The sequence below is a fragment of the Gopherus flavomarginatus genome, chromosome 8 (genome assembly GCF_025201925.1).
Source record: "Gopherus flavomarginatus isolate rGopFla2 chromosome 8, rGopFla2.mat.asm, whole genome shotgun sequence".
NCBI classification, from domain to species: Eukaryota; Metazoa; Chordata; order Testudines; family Testudinidae; genus Gopherus; species Gopherus flavomarginatus.
The window spans coordinates 3420479-3439700 of NC_066624.1; the positions used below are offsets into that span (position 1 = coordinate 3420479).

The window sequence follows — 19222 nt, forward strand, 5'->3', positions numbered from 1 at the left end:
CAGATGGGAATAGACTACAAACATCCTGTTTGTTCAGGGCCACCCAGGAGAGAACCTGTGGGTTGCTTTTCGGATTAGATGTTGCCTTGTGCTTGCCCACAGGGCGAATCTGTAAACAAAGTCGCACACATCCATTTGTTTTTTTGGCTCCAATCTGCAAATGTGGATGAGAAACAATAATGCCCAGGGCCTATTTCTTTCATCCCCAGGAATTTTATACAGGCCTGTGGACTTGCTCTGGAACTCAATGAGCAGCTCATTAAGGAGGACCAAGTAGAGTACCATGAAGGACTAAAATCAAACTTCAGAGACATGGTGAAAGAGCTTTCCGACATCATCCATGAACAGGCATGTATTAAAGAGACTCCAAAAACTATGCTGAAATATTATCTCTAGTCTGTGAGCACAAGGTAGTAAAATCACATTCCATTGGCAAATTAGTGATAGGAAGGTAAGAGAGGGGTCATCTGACTCTCAAAATTCTACAGAATCATTTCAGTGAAGGGACTCACTCCCTACTTTTCTCCCCTCCTCCCAGTGGCCAGCTCCAAGTCCTCTAGTTGGTGGGAATTTTGATAATACAGTATCTTCAGAAATGGGTCAAGCTGGGTATCATTTGCAAACCCTTTCTTCCACGCACACAGTTGTACCAAACATGGCAAACCTAGAACAATTATATAGCTACCAGTAAGTGTGGGACGACTCTCACCCCTGTGGCACCTCCTGCTGGTCATCTCAGGAAATTAGCTCTACAGCCCTCGGAGCACCTCTGCAGGCTGGTGTCCCGCTGCCGCTGGCCCTCGTGTCCCTCCCGGACCCAGTGCCCTTTACCCGGGGGCTGTCCCCTGGCAATACCCCCACCAGTCTCTAGGGGTCTCCCTTCTCTGGGAAACCTCCAACCCTCTAATCCCCACATTGCCTCAGTCTGGGCTACTGCCAGTCATCACCAAGCCCTGCTCCCTGGGGCAGACTGCAGTGTAAAAGCCACTTATCATAGGCAAGGGGATTCAGACCTGCTGCCTTCCTCTGCCTCCCAGTACTTCCGTGGGCCTTGGACCAGGCCCTGCAGCCTGGGGACTTGCCAGCCTGGAGCTCCCCTGCTCCTCTGGCTCTCCTCAGCCCTGCTTCACTCCCAGTCAGGGGCAGCTCTAGACATTTCACCGCCCCAAGCATGGCGGCATGCCAAGGGGGGTGCTCTGCCGGTCGCCGGTCCCGCAGCTCCAGTGGATTTCCCGCAGGCGTGCCTGCGGAGGGTCCACTGGTCCCGCGGCTTCAGTGGAGCCGCGGGACCAGTGGACCCTCCGCAGACACGCCTGCGGGAAGTCCACCAGAGCTGCGGGACCAGCAGACCCTCCGCAGACATGCTGCCGAAGGCTGCCTACCTGCTGCCCTCCTGGCGACTGGCAGAGCGCCCTCCGCGGCATGCCGCTTCAAGCACGCGCTTGGCGTACTGGGGTCTGGAGCTGCCCCTGCTCCCAGTACCCTTTCTGCAGAAAGCCAAGCCCTGCTCTCTCCCAGCCTGGAGAGAGACTCCCCTTGGGCCTCTGGCTTACATCCTTCTTATACAGACATCACTGCTAGACCCATTTTCACACTGATTCTCGTCCTTATCACATTTGGACTTCTCTGTACAAGGATGGCTGCTGGCTAAACATTTGCATGGTGGTGAGCACCTGGTCTTTGCATATGAGCATTTGATTAGCTGAAGGACTGATTGGGCAGCACATGGTATTTCACACGACTAGTGTGATGAGTCCATCCTCCAACACCTCTTCATGCCTGATAGGGGATGGTAGTTTTGGATATGTTTGATCATCCCAGAGCCATTCCATTGCTTGATAATTTGTCCTCTAGACAGCACCCCTTCTCAGTGGCAGTTTTGCTTTGTCTACCTGCCTCTTGGAAAACATCTACCAATGTAATGTTGGCAAGTGTCATAATGTTCGTCTTCAAATGGCAAACTTGGCATGTAAACACCTCCAGTGTACTTATGACATCATCAGTGACTGTCTCAGCTCTTCCAAGCACCTCCAGAGCCAGGACAGAGTCTTTGGAGGCTGAAACAGAAGCCTTTCAGTAAGATAATTTGGTCTTTCCAGCCAACCTCCAGTAGTGTTACTTCTGAAAGGGTATAGAGACCTGGCAGAGTGGCAGCTTTTAATGGTCTGAATGATAGGAACAGGTCTCTGAGGGATACCCTGCAATTCTGCTCTTCAGCAGCAGGCACAAAAACAGAATCTTCTGAAAGTCTTGGGCAGCATCTCAGTGACATACCACGGTGCAATCCAATCAGTGAGGGGCTGTCTCACTATTGCCCTGTAACCTTCTGTGCCTTCCAGTGTCTTGCTGCTGTAGCTCCCACCTGGGCTGCTCACAGCCTTCCAGCCACCCCGTGTGTCTGTGTGTGACTGCAAACTTCCACCACACTTGGGTTACTTCTGCAGCGTGACCCCATCATATTCCCAATCGCAGATTTCCCCCCATAAATGTATGTCCTGTGCCACCCAGCCCTCTCCTGGTCAGTTCAAATGTATTAAGTCCATTATTCCTTTAAGGGAATAATATACACTAGTTTATTATCTTAAATAGTTACCCAGTGTGACAGATCCAGGCCAGTAGGGTACAGGAGTCTGGTAGAGGGCAAATATACTGGTCACTGGATGAGTAGTTTTCTGTTCCCTGAGTGACCAGAGCAGGGGCTGCACTAGAGTAATCAGGAACCTGCTAGAACCAATTAAGACAGACAGGCTGATTAGATCACCTGCAGCCAATCAAGGCAGGCTAATCAGGGCACCTGGGTTTAAAAAGGAGCTCACTCCAATCAGGCAGAGAGGAGCAGGAGCGTGTGTGAGGAGCTGGGAGTGAGAGAGTGAACTGCTGGACGATTGAGGAGGACAAGCATTATCAGACACCAGGAGGAAGGTCCTGTGGTGAGGATAAAGAAGGTGTTTGAAGGAGGCCATGGGGAAGTAGCCCAGGGAGGTGTAGCTGTCATGCAGCTGTTACAGGAGGCACTATAGACAGCTGCGATCCACAGGGCCCTGAGCTGGAACCCAGAGTGGAGGGCGGGCCCGCATTCCCCCCAAACCTCGCAACTCCTGATCAGACACAGGAGGAGTTGATCCAGACTGTGGGGAAGATCACTGAGGTGAGCAAATCTACCAATAAACGCAGGACCCACCAAGGTAGAGGAGGAACTTTGTCACACCAGACTCTTTAAGATAAACGCAGCGGATTAGGTAAAACAGTAAAACAAGTTTATTAACTAGAAGGAGAGAGATTTTAAGTGAGTACAAGGAATGAGGCATAAAAGTCAAAATGATTACTAGAAAAATAAAGATAACACTTTCTAGCGCCTAGCTTAACAAACTGTATTAGATTCAAAGCAAAATTTTTTACCACATGCTTCCAAGAGTGTTACTGACCAAACTCTTCCAGTCAGGGCCCCTTCCTCAGAGGCCAACAGCTGCTTCTTTTGTCTTCTCAGGTGCAAAGAGTGAAATGGATGGGGGAGAGAGAGGAAGAGGTCTCTTGGGGTGTTTGCTCCTCCTTTTTATAATTTCAGTACCCCCTCCCCTTGAAAAATATTTCCAGCTGAGAACCAGGAGATGGAGGTCTGATGGAGGAAGGAGACCTCCAGCTGTTTTTTGCTAAGATGCAGATCTCTTTGTCCATGTCCCCTTTTCTTGACAAAGAATGGTCACTGGATACATGAGGTCCCATTAGCTTTCTTGGCATCTGGCTGGGGCATTGGCTTGCCCTTTGTTTTAGAGAAACAGGCTTAGCCCTTCCTCAGACTTAGCTGGGAAACACTTCAGTCATGATGTCAGTTTATGTTCATAACTTTACACCTAATGGTGCTACACACATTTTACCATGATATTACTGATCAGCAAGTTATGAGTATGGCGTGCATACCGTTTCAATTGCACAGAGAGCACTAAAACATCTGAGTCTTTTGCAGACACATGGAGTTCAGTTGCACCTCTCTTTGTGGCATTGATGGCATGCAAGATAATTTTAGTGTCAGCCTCTTCATGAGAGCTATGAAGAAACTTCACTGAACCATGCATGGCAACAGCTTCATAATGCCATGTCTCACATGTTGAAACTGTGAATAATGAATGCTAACCACAGAAGAAGCAGGTGTTCTTCTTCGAGTGCTTGCTCATATCCATTCCAGTTAGGTGTGCGCGCGCCGTGTGCACATTCGTCGGAAGATTTTTACCCTAGCAACACTCGGTGGGTCAGCTGGGCGCCCCCTGGAGTGGCGCCGCTATGGCGCCAGATATATACCTCTGCCGACCGAGCCACCCTTCAGTTCCTTCTTACCGCCTTTGTTGGTCGTTGGAACAGTGGAGCGCAGCTTAGCTAACCTCCACTTCCCTAGCTACTCGTAGTTCTCGTGTATATAGTTATAATCCTTTTATATATATATTTATACGTTTTTTCTTTACTAGCATAGTTAGTTTAGTAATAGTTAGCGGGGTTCGGGGACTAGCCCCTTCCCCGCACCCAGTGCCGGAGCCCATGCCCGGCTCACCAGATTTTAAACCGTGCTCGGCCTGCCACAAGCTGATGCCAACAGGAGATCCGCACGACTCCTGCTTGAAGTGCCTCGGGGGATCGCACTTGACAGCTAAGTGCCCCATTTGCAAGGCTTTTAAGCCGAGAACAAAAAGGAGCGGGACTTTCACTTACCCCTCCGCTTTGGCACCGAGCGATGATCAATCGGTGGGCAGAAGCGCCTCCTCGGTACCGGACCCCGCCAGTACTGCCAAGGTCTTTTGGCACCGGCCGTTGCCGGCACCAAAGTCGACTCGGCACCGCTCCCTCTCTCTGAGGTCGAGAGAGCCTATGACTCCTCCTGCCAGTGCCTAGTGCCTGACTGCTCCCTGGCCCGCGCCGTGGTTGAGCTCCCTGCTCCTGCCGCTTCCGTGCCACCTGCACTGCAGCCAGAGAGGTCGTCTAAGTCGGGTCACCAGGCACCGATGCCGTCAGCATCATCGATTCCGGTCCCATGGAGCTGTCAAATCCAGTGCCTTACAGCTCCCCGGCACGCGCCGTGGTTGAGCCCCCTGCTCCTGCTGCTTCCATGCCAACTGCACCGCAGCCAGAAAGCTTGTCTAAGTCGGATCGCCCAGAACCGACACCTGCCGAGGCACTGATGACGCTGGCACTATCGATCCCGGTCCCACAAGGGCCGTCGAATCCGATGCCTGACAGCTCCCCGGTACGCGCTGTGGTTGAGCCTACTGTTCCCTCCATGCCGGAGACATTCCCAACAGCGAGGGATCTCATTGCCATGACAGAGTCGATGCTGCCTGACCCCGGCACCACCGGTGCGGGTAATACAGTCTCTTGGCAAGCCTCCCTTGATATGACCATCCTCTGTCGGCACGGCAGAGTGGCGCCGTTCATGATCACAGTCCCGCAGACGCTCCAGGTCTCGTCGCCACTCCCGCTCCGGACACCACTTGCAGTCCCGGTGCTGTTCTCCTTGGTACCAGTCACACTTGCCACACCGGTCGGTATCCCGTTCGCCAACCTGCTACTCTCGGCACCATTCCAGCTCCCGGCACCACTACAGGCACCGTGACTCCCATAGCCGCTCCTGACATCGAGCCTCAAGATCTCTGTCGACCTCCTGGCACCGCTCTGGTCGCAGGTCTGGATCTTGTTCCAGGTACCGGTATGCCTCCCAGTACCAGTCCCTGGTGCCGAGTTGGGCAAGGTCCGATAGAGTCAGAGACTCTGCCCATGGTTTTTCAGCACCTCCATGGCCATCCAGACACGCATCAATGTCATCCCACGTGGACAACTCTTATGCTCAGGACCGCGATTCTGATGTGCCCACCAACAACCTGAGAGCCCATCAGGACCTCCTAAGGAGGGTAGCACTCCATATGGACCTCCAGGTGGAGGAAGTCCCAGAGGTAGAGGACCTGGTAGTGGGCATTCTATCGGCGGTTGCCCCACTAGAGGGGCCCTACCCATTTATTCAGACCATCCAGGCGAATGCCAATACTATGTGGCAGTCCCCAGCCTCTATCCCTCCTGCGGCCAGGGGAGTCGAGCGTAGAGGTATGGTGCCCTCTAAGGGGTACGACTACTTGTATGTCCGTCCTCCTCCCTACTCACTAGTCATTGAGTCCGTTAAGGAGAGGGAACGGCGTGGCCAGCAGGCGCCATCCCCGAAATGGAAGGAGGCTAGGTGAATGAACCTACTCGGCCGCAAGGTGTACTCTGCAGGGGCCTTACAGCTCTGGGTGGCAAATCAACAAGCCTTGCTTAGCCACTATAATTATAACACCTGGGTGGCGGTAATTAAGTTTATGGAGCTTCTCCCTCAAGGCTCCCGCCAAGAGTTCGCTGCCCTCTTGGAGGCAGGGAAACAGGTGGCCAGAGCTTCCCTCCAGGCCTCGTTGGATGCAGCAGACTCAGCAGCCAGGACTCTGGCCTCAGGTGTTGCCATGAGGCACATCTCATGGCTTCAGGTTTCAAACCTCTGGCCAGAGCTGCAGTATACCATTCAGGACTTACCATTTGATGGTACAGGCCTCTTCGCGGCAAAGACAGCCCCAGGCTGCAAAGCCTGAAGGACAACAGGGTCCTACTGCGCTCTCTCAGCGTGCATACGCCGGCGACCAAACCCAGGCCTTTCTGTCCCCAGCCACACCGCTGTACTCTGTGCTTAGCCAGAGACAGGACTTTGGCAGACGGCGCGGCCGAGATGGTCGCAGATGACCGTCAGGACCCCTAGAGGGCCAAGATCAAGGTCCCTCACAATCACCATTGGGACCAAAGACGAACTTTCGAAGGTGCGCCCGAGGGCAGTGTACCAGTTACAGGCCGGGATCCCACTAGTTTCTCCTGGCATGGTCCCAGTTAACTTCAGATTGCTAGGTCCTACGCACAGTGGAGTATGGATACCACCTCCAATTTGTTCCAACCCTGTTCCCCTTCCGGGACCCCTCTCACGAGCAATTCCTCTTGCAAGAGGTGCAGACGCCGATGGACGAAAGAGGCAAGGGGTTTTACTCCCATTATTCCCTAATCCCCAACTCGAACTGAGGTCTCAGACCTATCCTAGACCTGCGAGGACTCAACCAGTTGATGATAAGGTTGAAGTTCCGCATGGTATCCCTGGGAACCATTATCACATCCTTGGATCCTGGAGACTGGTATGCCACCCTCGATATGAAGGACGTGTACTTTCACATCGCCATCTTCCCTCCGCACAGGAGATACCTCCGCTTTCTAGCCAACCGTCAGTACTTCCAGTTTACGGTCCTGCTGTTTGGCCTTTCTACAGCCCCACGGGTATTGACCAAGTGTACGGCCGTAGTTGCTGCCTACCTTCGCCAACGTCGGATATGCGTTTTTCCGTATCTGGACGACTGGCTTATCCGAGGACACTCCAAGACACAAATCACTCAGCATGTGGGCATCGTCAAGGATCTATTCACACGTCTAGGCCTGATGATTACTATAGAACAATCCACTCTGGTTCCCACGCAGAGGTTGGACTTCCTAGGAGCTATCCTGGACTCCGACCTAGCCAGAGCCTGCTTACCACAGCCACGGTTTTAGGCGATGGCAACAATCATCCGAGGTCTGCAGACTTTCCAAACAACCTCAGCTCGCACTTGTCTCGGTCTCCTGGGTCCCGTGGCTGCCTGCAAGTTTGTAACCAAACATGCCAAGCTCCGCCTCCATCCTCTCCAAGTTTGGCTCAACTCGGCATACTGCCCAGACAGGGACCCAATGGTCACGATAGTCACCATTCCCTCGAGCACCCTAGGCTCCCTAGAATGGTGGCTAACTCCCTCCCTGGTGTGGGTAGGGATGCCGTTCCATCCGCCCCAGCCCTCACTGTCCCTGACGACGGACGCGTCATCTCTCGGCTCAGGTACTCACCTCGATCACCTTCGAGCTTTGGTCTTCTCAGGAGCTGGCATTCCACATCAATGTCCAAAAATGAGAGCAGTCCGCCTGGCATGCCAGGGGCTCCAGCAGCAGCTGCGAGGCCGTGGTGTCTCAGTGTTTACAGCCAACACAACGGCCATGTGCTACATATCAACCAGGGAGGGACATGGTCCTCCCCCTTTTGTCAGGAGGCCATCCATCTCTGGGACTTTTGCATAGCCCACTCGATAAATCTGGTAGCATCTTTTCTCCCAGGCGTTCGGAACGCCTTGGCGCTTCGACTCAGCAGGTCTTTCCTGTCTCACGAGTGGTTGCTCTGCCCCGATGTGATGCATTCTGTTTTCCAGAATTGGAGACTTTTCCCCACATAGACCTGTTCGCTTACCGCGAGAGCAGGAAATGCCAGATGCTCTGCTTCTTCCAAGGTCTCTCCCTGGGATCGATCTCGGACGCTTTCCTGATGCCGTGGATGGGCCAACTCCTTTATGCCTTCCCACCATTCCTGCTGGTTCATTGGGTCCTGCTCAAACTCCGCAGGGGCAGAGCGCGCATCATCATGATCACTCCAGCGTGGTCCAGGCAGCACTGATACACCACGTTGCTCAACCTGTCAATAGCCAACCCAATTACCCTGCCACTCCACCCAGACCTCATAACTCAGGACCACGGCAGGCTTCGCCACCCGGACCTGCAGTCTCTTCACCTCATGGTGTGGCTGCTGCGTGACTAAACCAGGGTAGCAGGAAGTCTTCCACCTGGTCAACGTACCTGGCCGAGTGGAAGCGTTTCTCCTACAGGTGCGAAATGCTTGATCTTACTCCTACTGAAGTCTCGATCCCCTCTCTTTGGCCTACCTCTGGCCTACAACAGCAGGGCCTAGCGGTGTCATTGCTGAAGGTACACTTGGCAGCCATCTCTACCTTCCACCCAGGCTAAGGTGGTCGTTCCGTTTTCTCACACTCTATGGGTTTGAGGCTCCTCAAGGGCTTGGAGCGCCTACACCCTCAAGTACGCCACCCAGCCCCAACCTGGGACCTCAACCTGGTTTTAACCGGACTTATGTCTCCCCCATTCGAGCCGTTAGCGACCTGCTCGCAGCTATACCTGTCTTGGAAGACAGCTTTCCTCATAGCCATTACATCGGCCAGACGAGTCTCCGAGCTCAGGGCTCTTACGGTGGTTCCACCGTACACTACGTTTCACAAAGACAAGGTGCAGTCACGACCACACCCGGCTTTCCTCCCTAAGGTGGTTTTGGCCTTTCATGTTACCCTCACTCAACGCAATGGGAGCAACAATTGCACTCCCTGCACGTCTGTAGAGCGCTCGCATTTATATTGCGCGGAGGGAACCATTTCGTAAAACGCCCCAACTCTCTGTTGCGGTAGCAGACCGAAGGAAAGGCCTACCTGTTTCCTCTCAGAAGATCTCATCTTGGGTGATGGCATGCATCCGCCCTTGTTACGATTTGGCTCATATTTTCCCAAGCCACATCACCGTGCATTCTACCAGGGCTCAGGCTTCATCTGCGGCCTTGCTGGCTCGTGTACCTACCTATGAGATCTGTCGCGCAGCTCCATGGTCCTCGGTCCATACCTTTGCTTCGCATTATGCTCTGGTTCAACAGTCAAGACATGCTGCAGCCTCTGGCTCAGCAGTTTTACAGTCTGCCACATTTCACTCCGACCCCACAGCCTACGTAAGGCTTGGGAATCACCTAACTGGAATGGATATGAGCAAGCACTCGAAGAAGAAAAGACGGTTACTCACCTTTGTAACTGTTGTTCTTTGAGATGTGTTGCTCATATCCATTCCAAACCCACCCTCCTTCCCCTCTGTCGGAGTCGGCAAGAAGGAACTGAAGGGTGGCTGGGTCGGCAGGGGTATATATCCAGCGCCATAGCGGCGCCACTCCAGGAGGCGCCCAGCCGACCTACCGAGTGTTGCTAGGGTAAAAATCTTCCGACGAACGTGCACGCAGCGCATGCACACCTAACTGGAATGGATATGAGCAACACATCTCAAAGAACAACAGTTACAAAGGTGAGTAACCGTTTTTTCTTATCTAAACACATACCTTGGGACTTAATATAAGGCAATTCTTGCCCACAGCTGGCACTTATCCCATCAGTTTTCCTGTTGTTTGATGTACTTTCTCTCCAACCTTGTCATATTCAGTTTGTGTGCATTTCTTAGAGCACGTAAGGTGCCACAAGCGTTATGTGTAACCAGATCCTCAGTGGTGGTATCCTCCAGAGATTCGGCTCCTAGTTGTTACTCTTTGTCTCCCCATTGACACTTAAAAATGATCAAGACCAAAGTAAAAACAAGGATTTTCTAATAAATTACTTTGGGATTGTATGTAATGTATGTTATATAACTATATGCATACTGTTTGCAGATGGATTCTGATGTCTTAATCAGTGCCTCATTACAACTCTTTTGGCAAAATAAGCAAAGCTGATAATACCACTGAACTGCTTCTTTTTTTCCAGTGATGGCAAATCAACTTGATGTACTCTGTCCATTTACAGTAATCTGTAATGTTAAAAAAATGATTCAGGTGTCATGTTCTGAACATTAACAGGTAACACGGTACTGTCAGTCAAGGGCCACAATGTAACTTTGTGAGGGCTGCATGTTTCCCATGCCTGTGGTAAAGTATAATTACAAAAACATTGATTTTTTTGAAAACATTTTGTCAAATATACAGCTCAATAATTGTTCTAGTTTTGTCATGTTTGGTACATTGTGTTGGTGGCAGAAGGGGAATGATACCCAACTTGACCCACTTCTGATGACATTCTATTACCAAAATTCCCACCAACCAGAGGCCTTCAAGCTGGAAGTGGGGGGTGGGCAGGGCTGTATTAACCAGTAAGCTAATAAGGCAGTAGCCTTAGGCCCTCCTATTTTTAGGCCCTACTGGTCAGGCAGGAGCAGAGCTGGGGCCAGGTGATGAGGAATGAGCTTGCATAGGAAAGGCAAACAGCCCCCTGTGGCTTGGAAGGAGCTCAGCTGAGCTGGCAGACTATGTTGCCCCGTGCTGTAGGCAGGAGTGGCATGAGGGTTTTTGGCGCCCTAGGATCACCGGTCCGCGGCTCCGGTGGACCTCCCACAGGCGTGCCTGCGGACGCTCCGCCGGTCCTGCGGCTCCGGTGGACCTCCCACAAGCGTGCCTGCGGACGCTCTGCCGGTCCCATGCCTCCAGTGGACCTGCTGCAGGCATGCCTGCGGGAGGTCCACCGGAGCAGTCTGCTGCCCTCCCAAAGGCGGTCACCTAAATGGAAGCGTCGGCCCTGGCTGTAGGAACACTCTGCCAGGGATCTGGTTAACACTGATGACTGGACACTAAAAATCCAGTTATTGTGGGAACCTGTGCCAGCTGTGGGTGTCATTTGAGCAGGCATTGCCTCCCCCTCCGCCCCCCGCACCCAGCTCCACCCACCCACGATTTCTCTGGAGCTCTGCTTAGCTGTCGGGGAGGGAAGAGTCTCCCTCTGACCCTCTCCTTGGCTGAGGCTGGCAGGCAGCTCCAGAATGCTGCATCCTGGGTCCTAGTGCCCATAACCATCATCTTCTGTGTATGCTGCGTCCTGTTTCTGGACAACTGGTGAGTGCCTGTGGGGGGCAGGGCAAGAGGATAGGGGAGGGGAAGAGGCAGTACCAGAGTAGTAGGGTGGGAAGCTTGCACAGAACCTGCACACACTCTATCCAGCTCCAGCATGAACTATTGCCCCTCCCATGTATAAGGAAAGAACTCCCACACATTTGTAGGGAAAATAAAACAAACCATCCCATTCTGGATACCAGTACTTTAACTTTTACAGTACCTTCCATCGAGGGGCTTCAGATGTATGATGCACTGTATTCAATACTGTATTGAACTGTACTAAAAAAATCCAATCTTTTTCTTTGGTGTATTTTTCTGTACTGGGATGCACAGGCAACCAAGTTCTTTCCTCATGCTCAGCCTAGTTCCACAGGCCAATGCATCTTTGTACTTTTAAGGGGTTGCAAAATCACTGGAGGAAGCTCAACATACAATGTTGTAGGTTTCTTCCTTCCTGCTCCCTCAAGGATTTTAAATCCACTTCTTAGCAGGCTGTGATAGAAAGACTGCTGAATAGACTAAAGCAGGTTCTGTCCATTTGCTGGTTCTCTAGCCTTTCAATCCATCATAAAAGTACCTCATATTTGATTTCTTTTGAGTTTCATTCCAAAAACTTAAAGCTAAATAAACCTGAAGTTAGTCCTCATTTTTCTGCTCCAACTCAAATGAACGTCTTTCCCAACTGGAAAATGTTGGGTGAGCCTGGAATGTGATTCGAGAAGGGAATGAGAACACAGGCCAGTTCCCGCTGACAGTTACACCTGTGTAGCCTTATTGACTTCAGGAAGGACAGATTCTTGCACAAGAATAGATTTTGGTTCCTTCTGCTTTTTCACACCTGGTATAAGCAGAATCTCATTCACTTTCCTCCCCAAACTCTGAGCACTTAGGGGAAAAAATAAGCAAGGTCTGCTTGATTTACTCCTGCAAATAAAACAGCAAGCTCTCCCTTCATTCTACACCAGCCTTAAACACCAGACCTGATGTAACAAGGGTGTCACTACGGCAGCCTTGGTTGGATTGTTCTTTTGAAAGATCCTTACTGGTTTTTTTAAGATGCTGATTTTCAATAAAGTCTTTTTGTTCAGGGAGGCAGAGAACACAACAGGGACTAGCTCTGTTTTGTCAACTCCTAGTCATTCAAAAGCTGAAAGGCTTTAGTTTAAGTTGGTTTAATGTTTGTATAGTGATTTTGAAGAGCTAGCATAGTACAAAAGTGCTAAATATTATGACTGGGCAACCATCTAAAGATCTGTGTCACTTCTAGCTGTTACCTTTTTCTTAAAGAAAACTTAAAACAAACACATGCAAACTGTAGGGGGCTGGTGCACACAGAACTCATGCTTAGAAAACCTCATGTCAGAGCTGCTGATCACACATTCTAGAATAGATAATACTTAGTCCTGCCATGAGTGCAGGGGACTGGACTAGACCTCTCGAGGTCCCTTCCAGTCCTGTGATTCTATCTATAATTCTAATTGTGGAAGAGCTTGGTGACAAAATGGCCTGATGTGGTGAATCACTGGAGATTAACTATGCAAACTGGGTATCATCCCACAAATAATATTTGGGTTCAATGTGAAAACAGTCGTTCATTGTCCTCAACCAGTGCAACACTGGGAGGCAGCTTCCAGAGCAAGACAGCCTAAAAGACAATGCTACCCAATGTAATTTTCCCACTACTGCTTCCTCTACTTCAGTGGCATTTACACCTGAGTGGTTTTCTTTTACATAATAAAAGCTGGCTGCCTCCCAGGCTGCAGTCAGAGTGAGATAGGGTATGTGGTATAGAGGCCATAGCTTGGAGGAAACACCTGCAGGGCTTGGCTTTGCACTGTGGAGAGCTGAGGGTAGACGCACCAGGTGGAAAGAGGTGAGCAGGATGGGAATGTTGCAGTGTTTATCCTCATACAGACAAGCACTCCACTACCTAGGAGGAAGGAGGCCCAGGAGAAGGACAGCATAGCATCCCTCGTGCTACCTCTTACTCAGAAGTATCTATCTGAAGAATTGTGTGTCATGAGAGTAGAATAAACTTGTTAATTTTACATAAATAATATGTAAATATGTATGTAGAGGAATGTTTGATGACTTTGTAATTTATACTTAGGCCCCTCATAACCTTAATCTGACCCTGGGGGTGGGGGGTAGCACGTCCTTCCTGTCATGCTGTAGAGGGTGACACTTTTGAAATTATGATCCTGTAGACTTTTACAAATCAAATGACACCTCCCGTACTTTCCTATCGTTAATTTGCCCCAGAATTACACATGCTCCCAGTCTGCTACCCAAGCATGGCTATATTGTGTGTCAAGGACTTAAATGGGATTTTTTCTTTGTGCTTGAAAACAGGCTCAAATTTTTCTTTCATTATTTAACTGCATATGAAAACCCAAGCCCCTGAATATGGAAGCGTGAGTGATTCAGTAGGTGGAACTCTAACCTCTGAGTTTGTTTTGAGCCTGTCTCTCATTGTGGAGTTGCCGCATACCGTGCTTTAGGGTGAAGCCTTCACAGATGCAAATAACTAGGATCCTAGCCATGTATAGGCATGAAGAACTCTGGCAGTTTTTGCAAGAGTACAGTAATAAGTCTTGGCTTGCTGGCAACTTGATTAGTTACATCTTGCCTATATAAATTCCTTCCCTTATTTTTCTGATGGTTTCTGCTTCCTGGCCTAAACAGCAGTATATGTGTTAAACAGCATGTAAAACCGAGGAGGGAATGAAGTGGGTGTTATACCATTAGATATACATGCACTATAATCACACTTTGGGAATCTTCTGGGTGAAAGGTGTTGTACAGATGTAATCTATGATCAACAGTAGCATAGTGTTAACAGATGCAGAAAAATAACTTGTACCATCCATTAACATGGTATGAAATCAGAGGTCAGTTGGCTCTTCAAACTGATCTCTGTACTTTTGGGATCATATCTTTAATTTATAAAAGAAAGTTAATATAACAAAGCTACAGTACCAGGTGTCTAAAATGAATAGTTGTGTTTGTACTATGTGTTTCCAAGTGTTTGTAATTTCTGATTGAACAAGATGTTCTCAGAATTTCCTAGTCATGTTATGCACACTAATTTCATCTCTCACAGGTTAGAATACTATATACAGTATAATTTTAAATGAACATGTGAAATAGAAATTTTTACATTAAAATAGTCTGGGGGGAGGGTCTGTACACAATATATAATGATTTTTGTTTGATTAAACAGTTCCCTTCATTTCTATAACTGTACCATTTTACTCTTGAAAAATATTTCATCAAATTCAGTGGTGACACAAACAGTTGTGTAAATTGATAGGAAAATGTATGTAAGTGGCAAAGTATAACTTGCATCCATTTGGCATTTGCAAACCAAGAGGATGTAATGTTGGTTGTTTTTTTGTTTGGTTGGTTTAAGTCACTGGGAGTTTCCCTCTCTTGTGCTGGGGCTGAATTTGGCCCAGGGAATGTTGGGGAAGAGGAAGGTATTAAGTGGGGGGTGGGGGGAATGTCTGCTTAATCTTACATCTTCTTGTCAGTTGCTTTTTCTGCTACCTGCCCCCTGCTGTGCTTTCTCCACATATTATAACCCTGTTTACTTCACTGCTGAATTTTGACCAGAAAAGTTCACAGGAGTTGCACCTGCTTACTTCCACTCCTTTTGCAAGCAAGCCTGACCAAGCTATTGAATTTATATGCAGCTGCCAGAATTTGAGGGTTTTTTAATTCTGCAATATTCAAATTGAAAACAAATCAGCCAGTACCACGCCTTAGCATCACAGCGGGTAGGGGGCTCGTAGAACAGTGATGCATTGTTAATATACTCCCTATTAAAAATCCACCATCTCGTTCTCTTTGATGAATGGGACAACATATTAATGCAAGGGTCGGCAACCTTTCAGAAGTGCTGTGCCGAGTCTTCATTTATTCACTCTAATTTAAGGTTTTGTGTTCCAGTGATACATTTTAACGTTCTTAGAAGGTCTCTTTCTATAAGTCTATAATATATAACTAAACTATTGTTGTATGTAAATAAATAAAGTTTTTAAAACGTTTAAGAAGCTTCATTTAAAATTAAATTAAAATGCAGAGCCCCCCCAGAAGAGTGGCCCGGACCCAGGCAGTGTGAGTGACACTGAAAATCAGCTCGCGTGCCGCCTACCCCTGTATTAATGCATTATCTGCTGTTTTCAGGTTAAGTGCTAGCTAAGAATATTAGTTTTCATTAATGAAGGTTCCACATTTTGCATTGTATAGAATGAATAGCCCAAGACTTCATATATACAAAACTGATCTTCATGTTTGTCTTACTTATTAGATGTAGATAATGGTTGGCTTTGAATCTTTTGTGCATTTAATAGCAACAAAACATCTTTACCAGTTTTACCATAATGAAACTCTTCTGCAAAGTTCCTTGGTTAAACACAGAGGAGAAAACTGGGTTAGTTTAGAGGCCCAATTTTAAAAAATTGGTTGATATATGTTTTTAAAAATCAGCCAACAAACAAATATTATATGCTATTTTGATATGGGAGGGAGAAGGGCAACCCACTAGATGCCCCCCTGAGACCCACTTTCAGGTAACTTAAGATAATGAAGGGACAGGAAGCTGCAAGAGAGAGATGGGGAAGAGGAGGGTAGAAGCAAAAGTAGATGGGGAACTGCAGTTGGAGGACACAGGGCACCACAGAAAGAAGCATGGTGCTAGATGGCCCAAAATGGGCCAGATTCTGAGCTCAGTTCCATCACTGTAAATCCAGAGTAATTCCTTTGTCTTACCAGTGCCCAACAGAAGGTACACTAAGCCCCCAGTAACCTACTCCAGGAGGAGCTCTTTGAAATCAGGGTACAGCAGATAGGTAGTATGTTGTAGTTCTCACCGTGCCCTGCTTTTCTGGCAATAAATACAAGATTGATGACACAAACATTTATGAATTGGTGTTGATTTTGCCAAATTGTTTTTTTGGGGGGAAAGGGGTTTTATTTTTTTGGTTTGAAACAATCTTTTCATTCAGAATCTTCCTTTAATTATATTTTTAAAATTCAAAAAATTGCTCACAATCTAAACAAATTTTTACTTTTGAATTCTCTGAAAATTTTCATTTTCACTCTAACCCAAAACAATTTTTTTGACTTTTTTCAACATTGCCAGTAAATCCATTATTAACCCAGCTCTACAGCCATGCTCTCTGAGAGTACCAAAACCAGTCTCTTCATCTCTATGCCTGCAACTATGCTATATTCACCACTCCGCATTGGCATCCATTGTCAGCAAAGGGTCAATTTGCTTCTGTAGGGAAGGCTCAGAACTCCCACCTATTTAAATAGGATCTGAGCACCTAGAATCTTTCTACCATCAGGTTGTATCTGTATTTGTATTTACCGCTCATCCTGACATTTGTGTCACAGAATTTAGGTGTATTTTCTAAACTAGAGAAGTCTGCAAGGCTATAAAGCTAAATCTACTGAAATCAGACTGAGAAATATCAGTTTCTGGAGCTGTGTGTGTGTTTCATTTTGTACATTTTTAAGTAAATGCTGCAGTGTAATGAAGACTGATTTCTAGGTCATTTGTATAGGTCATCAGATCATACTATACAATATTGATTTTCGTTGAACAACATCTTTCACAAGCAGCTTTCTGTTCTTTGGTAATACATTCCTGATGGCCGCTAAAATAACATTTGTTCTGAGCTATTGTTAAAATACACAGGTATAGCAGTAAGGAATTCTTGGAGTCTTGCCTGTCTTTAAGCTGAACAGTCTCTTCTCCAGAAATCTACCTAATAATATATACATATCATGCTGTAGTTACTGAATAACCATTCTTTCTCATTTCTTTGTTATGCTGCCTTTGCAACCCAGCTTTGAAGACAAAATTGGGTAATGCTATGCCACTTTTGCTTTGTGTATCTTTTAAAACAGTGATATCATGAGTGAATAACGAGTTGAAACATGACTTAATTACTACCTTGTTTTGGTTTAGATGTACCAAGAAGATACTATGCATTCTCCCTGGATGCACGACTCCTTACACGTTTTTTGCGCAATCAGCGGAACATCTGGTGATGGAGGTTATGGTTCGCTTAGATCCACTGCCGAAATATAAGGAGATTTACAAGTAAAAATGACACTTTACAGATATGTCTCAGGAATACTTGGAGCTGTGCAAAGGATGTTAAAATTCAAATGAGTGACTAGTATACATTCAGTATTTTTTTCCCAAATAATTAACATGCTTTCAAACAGGGTTCTCGCTTATTTTGCTGATCAATATTGAAAGTGCCCGGACAATTGCACCACTGTGCTTGTTTTGTACTTTTTTAGTTAAATATATACAGTGCACTGAAAGGCATTTATCAAAGTATGTATTGAATTGCGTAAGTATGAGTTGAAATTGTAATAGTAGTCTGTAAAGTTGTAAAATGGAATATAATAAAGTGTAAAACTGCTTTGTAAGTAGAAAGTGGAGTACAGTGTATAGAAATTACCCCTGTGCAATATTTGCTGCTAAATTCCCAGTCTCTCATGGGCATGGGGTATGCTGGTCGGTGTGGAAGTCAACATGCCCTCAGAGCACTTATGAGCAGGAGTGGCCCTAACTGTTTTGCCAGCCATGGTGGAAAACATTTTCACTGCCCCATCCTGCAGCAGTCAAGCCTGAAATGCATTTTTAAAAGGCTGAGTGGTGCAGTGGGTACAGCACTTCCTAGAAGCTGTCACCCAGGGCCACAGCCCTGCTCGCCCAGCCTTAGAACCGTCCCTGCTCACTAGAGATCTGGCCTCCTAGAAAGCGATTTAGCCTGTATATGCTACCTATGCACCAAGAGGCATTACTATACAATAGGTAGACTTACGTAGTTTGAATCCTGCATATATCACAATTAACACCTAATGCAGACACCACATAGTCCACAAATAGACACTCTTGTCCGGTGAATCAAAAGGAATCCTTGTTGAGCCTCTAGGGGACTTAACTTCCGCTGGCTTTTGCCTCTCTTACACTGTTTGATTGAGGAACGGTCATTATGACTAAGCAAGATCTCTGATAATATAATCCTTTGTTTATATACTCTTCCTTTTCATCATTCATGGGCTAGAAGCTGAATAAACCTTGAAAGATCATGTGTGATGGAATTATTACATTTTATGTATGAGGTAAATAAATAATTAGAGACCTTCTTAAAGTGGGTCTGGGAGTCTAAAGTGCTTTAGCACCTTTCAGAAAATTCTAATGTTGTGCAAGATCCATTTTAAAGAAAGATGGGTTTTTCACTGGAATTTTCTCGGACTGAAATAACTTTTATTAACTAGACTTTTTATACCTTGTGACAAATCTCATGCTAAACCTCTAATCTCTATAATGAAAGTGGTCATTAAATAGCAAATAGTCCACACGCTATGTATGGTAGCTGTCCTTTATGGGGAGCTAGGACACGTTTCCTAGTCTTCCCATAACTGGCCCAGGTGGCTGATTAGTTAATAACAGTTACCTAGACTCAGTTAAAAGGGAATACTCCAAAGGGGGCCAGGAAGCTCTTGTGAGGAGGCGCTCCCAGGAGAAACTAAGCCTAGAGGGTGAGCTCTCTGGGGAACCCACCGAAATATTGAATCTATAAGAGGTGCTCCTAGACAGGGGAGCCTCCTATATGGAGGACTTCAGTCAGCCAGCACCCAGCGGTACCT

The 19222-nt window shown here is 47.5% G+C and overlaps 1 protein-coding gene across 9 annotated transcripts in view; it reads left to right on the top strand.

Moving 5' to 3' along the window:
• The window catches only part of DOCK11 (dedicator of cytokinesis 11), a 122551-nt gene extending 103890 nt beyond the window's left edge, over positions 1-18661 (top strand). For 8 of the 9 annotated variants that reach the window (XM_050964877.1, XM_050964880.1, XM_050964883.1 and 5 more), the window contains 2 exons: positions 210-348; positions 17523-18661. In XM_050964877.1, the coding sequence (XP_050820834.1) occupies positions 210-348; positions 17523-17645 (262 nt within the window). In that variant the 3' untranslated portion in view covers positions 17646-18661. Of the gene's footprint in view, positions 1-209; positions 349-17401; positions 17420-17522 lie in introns of all 9 variants that reach the window. The other variant, XM_050964882.1, reaches the window with a different exon arrangement.
• Positions 18662-19222: the final 561 nt, after the last annotated feature.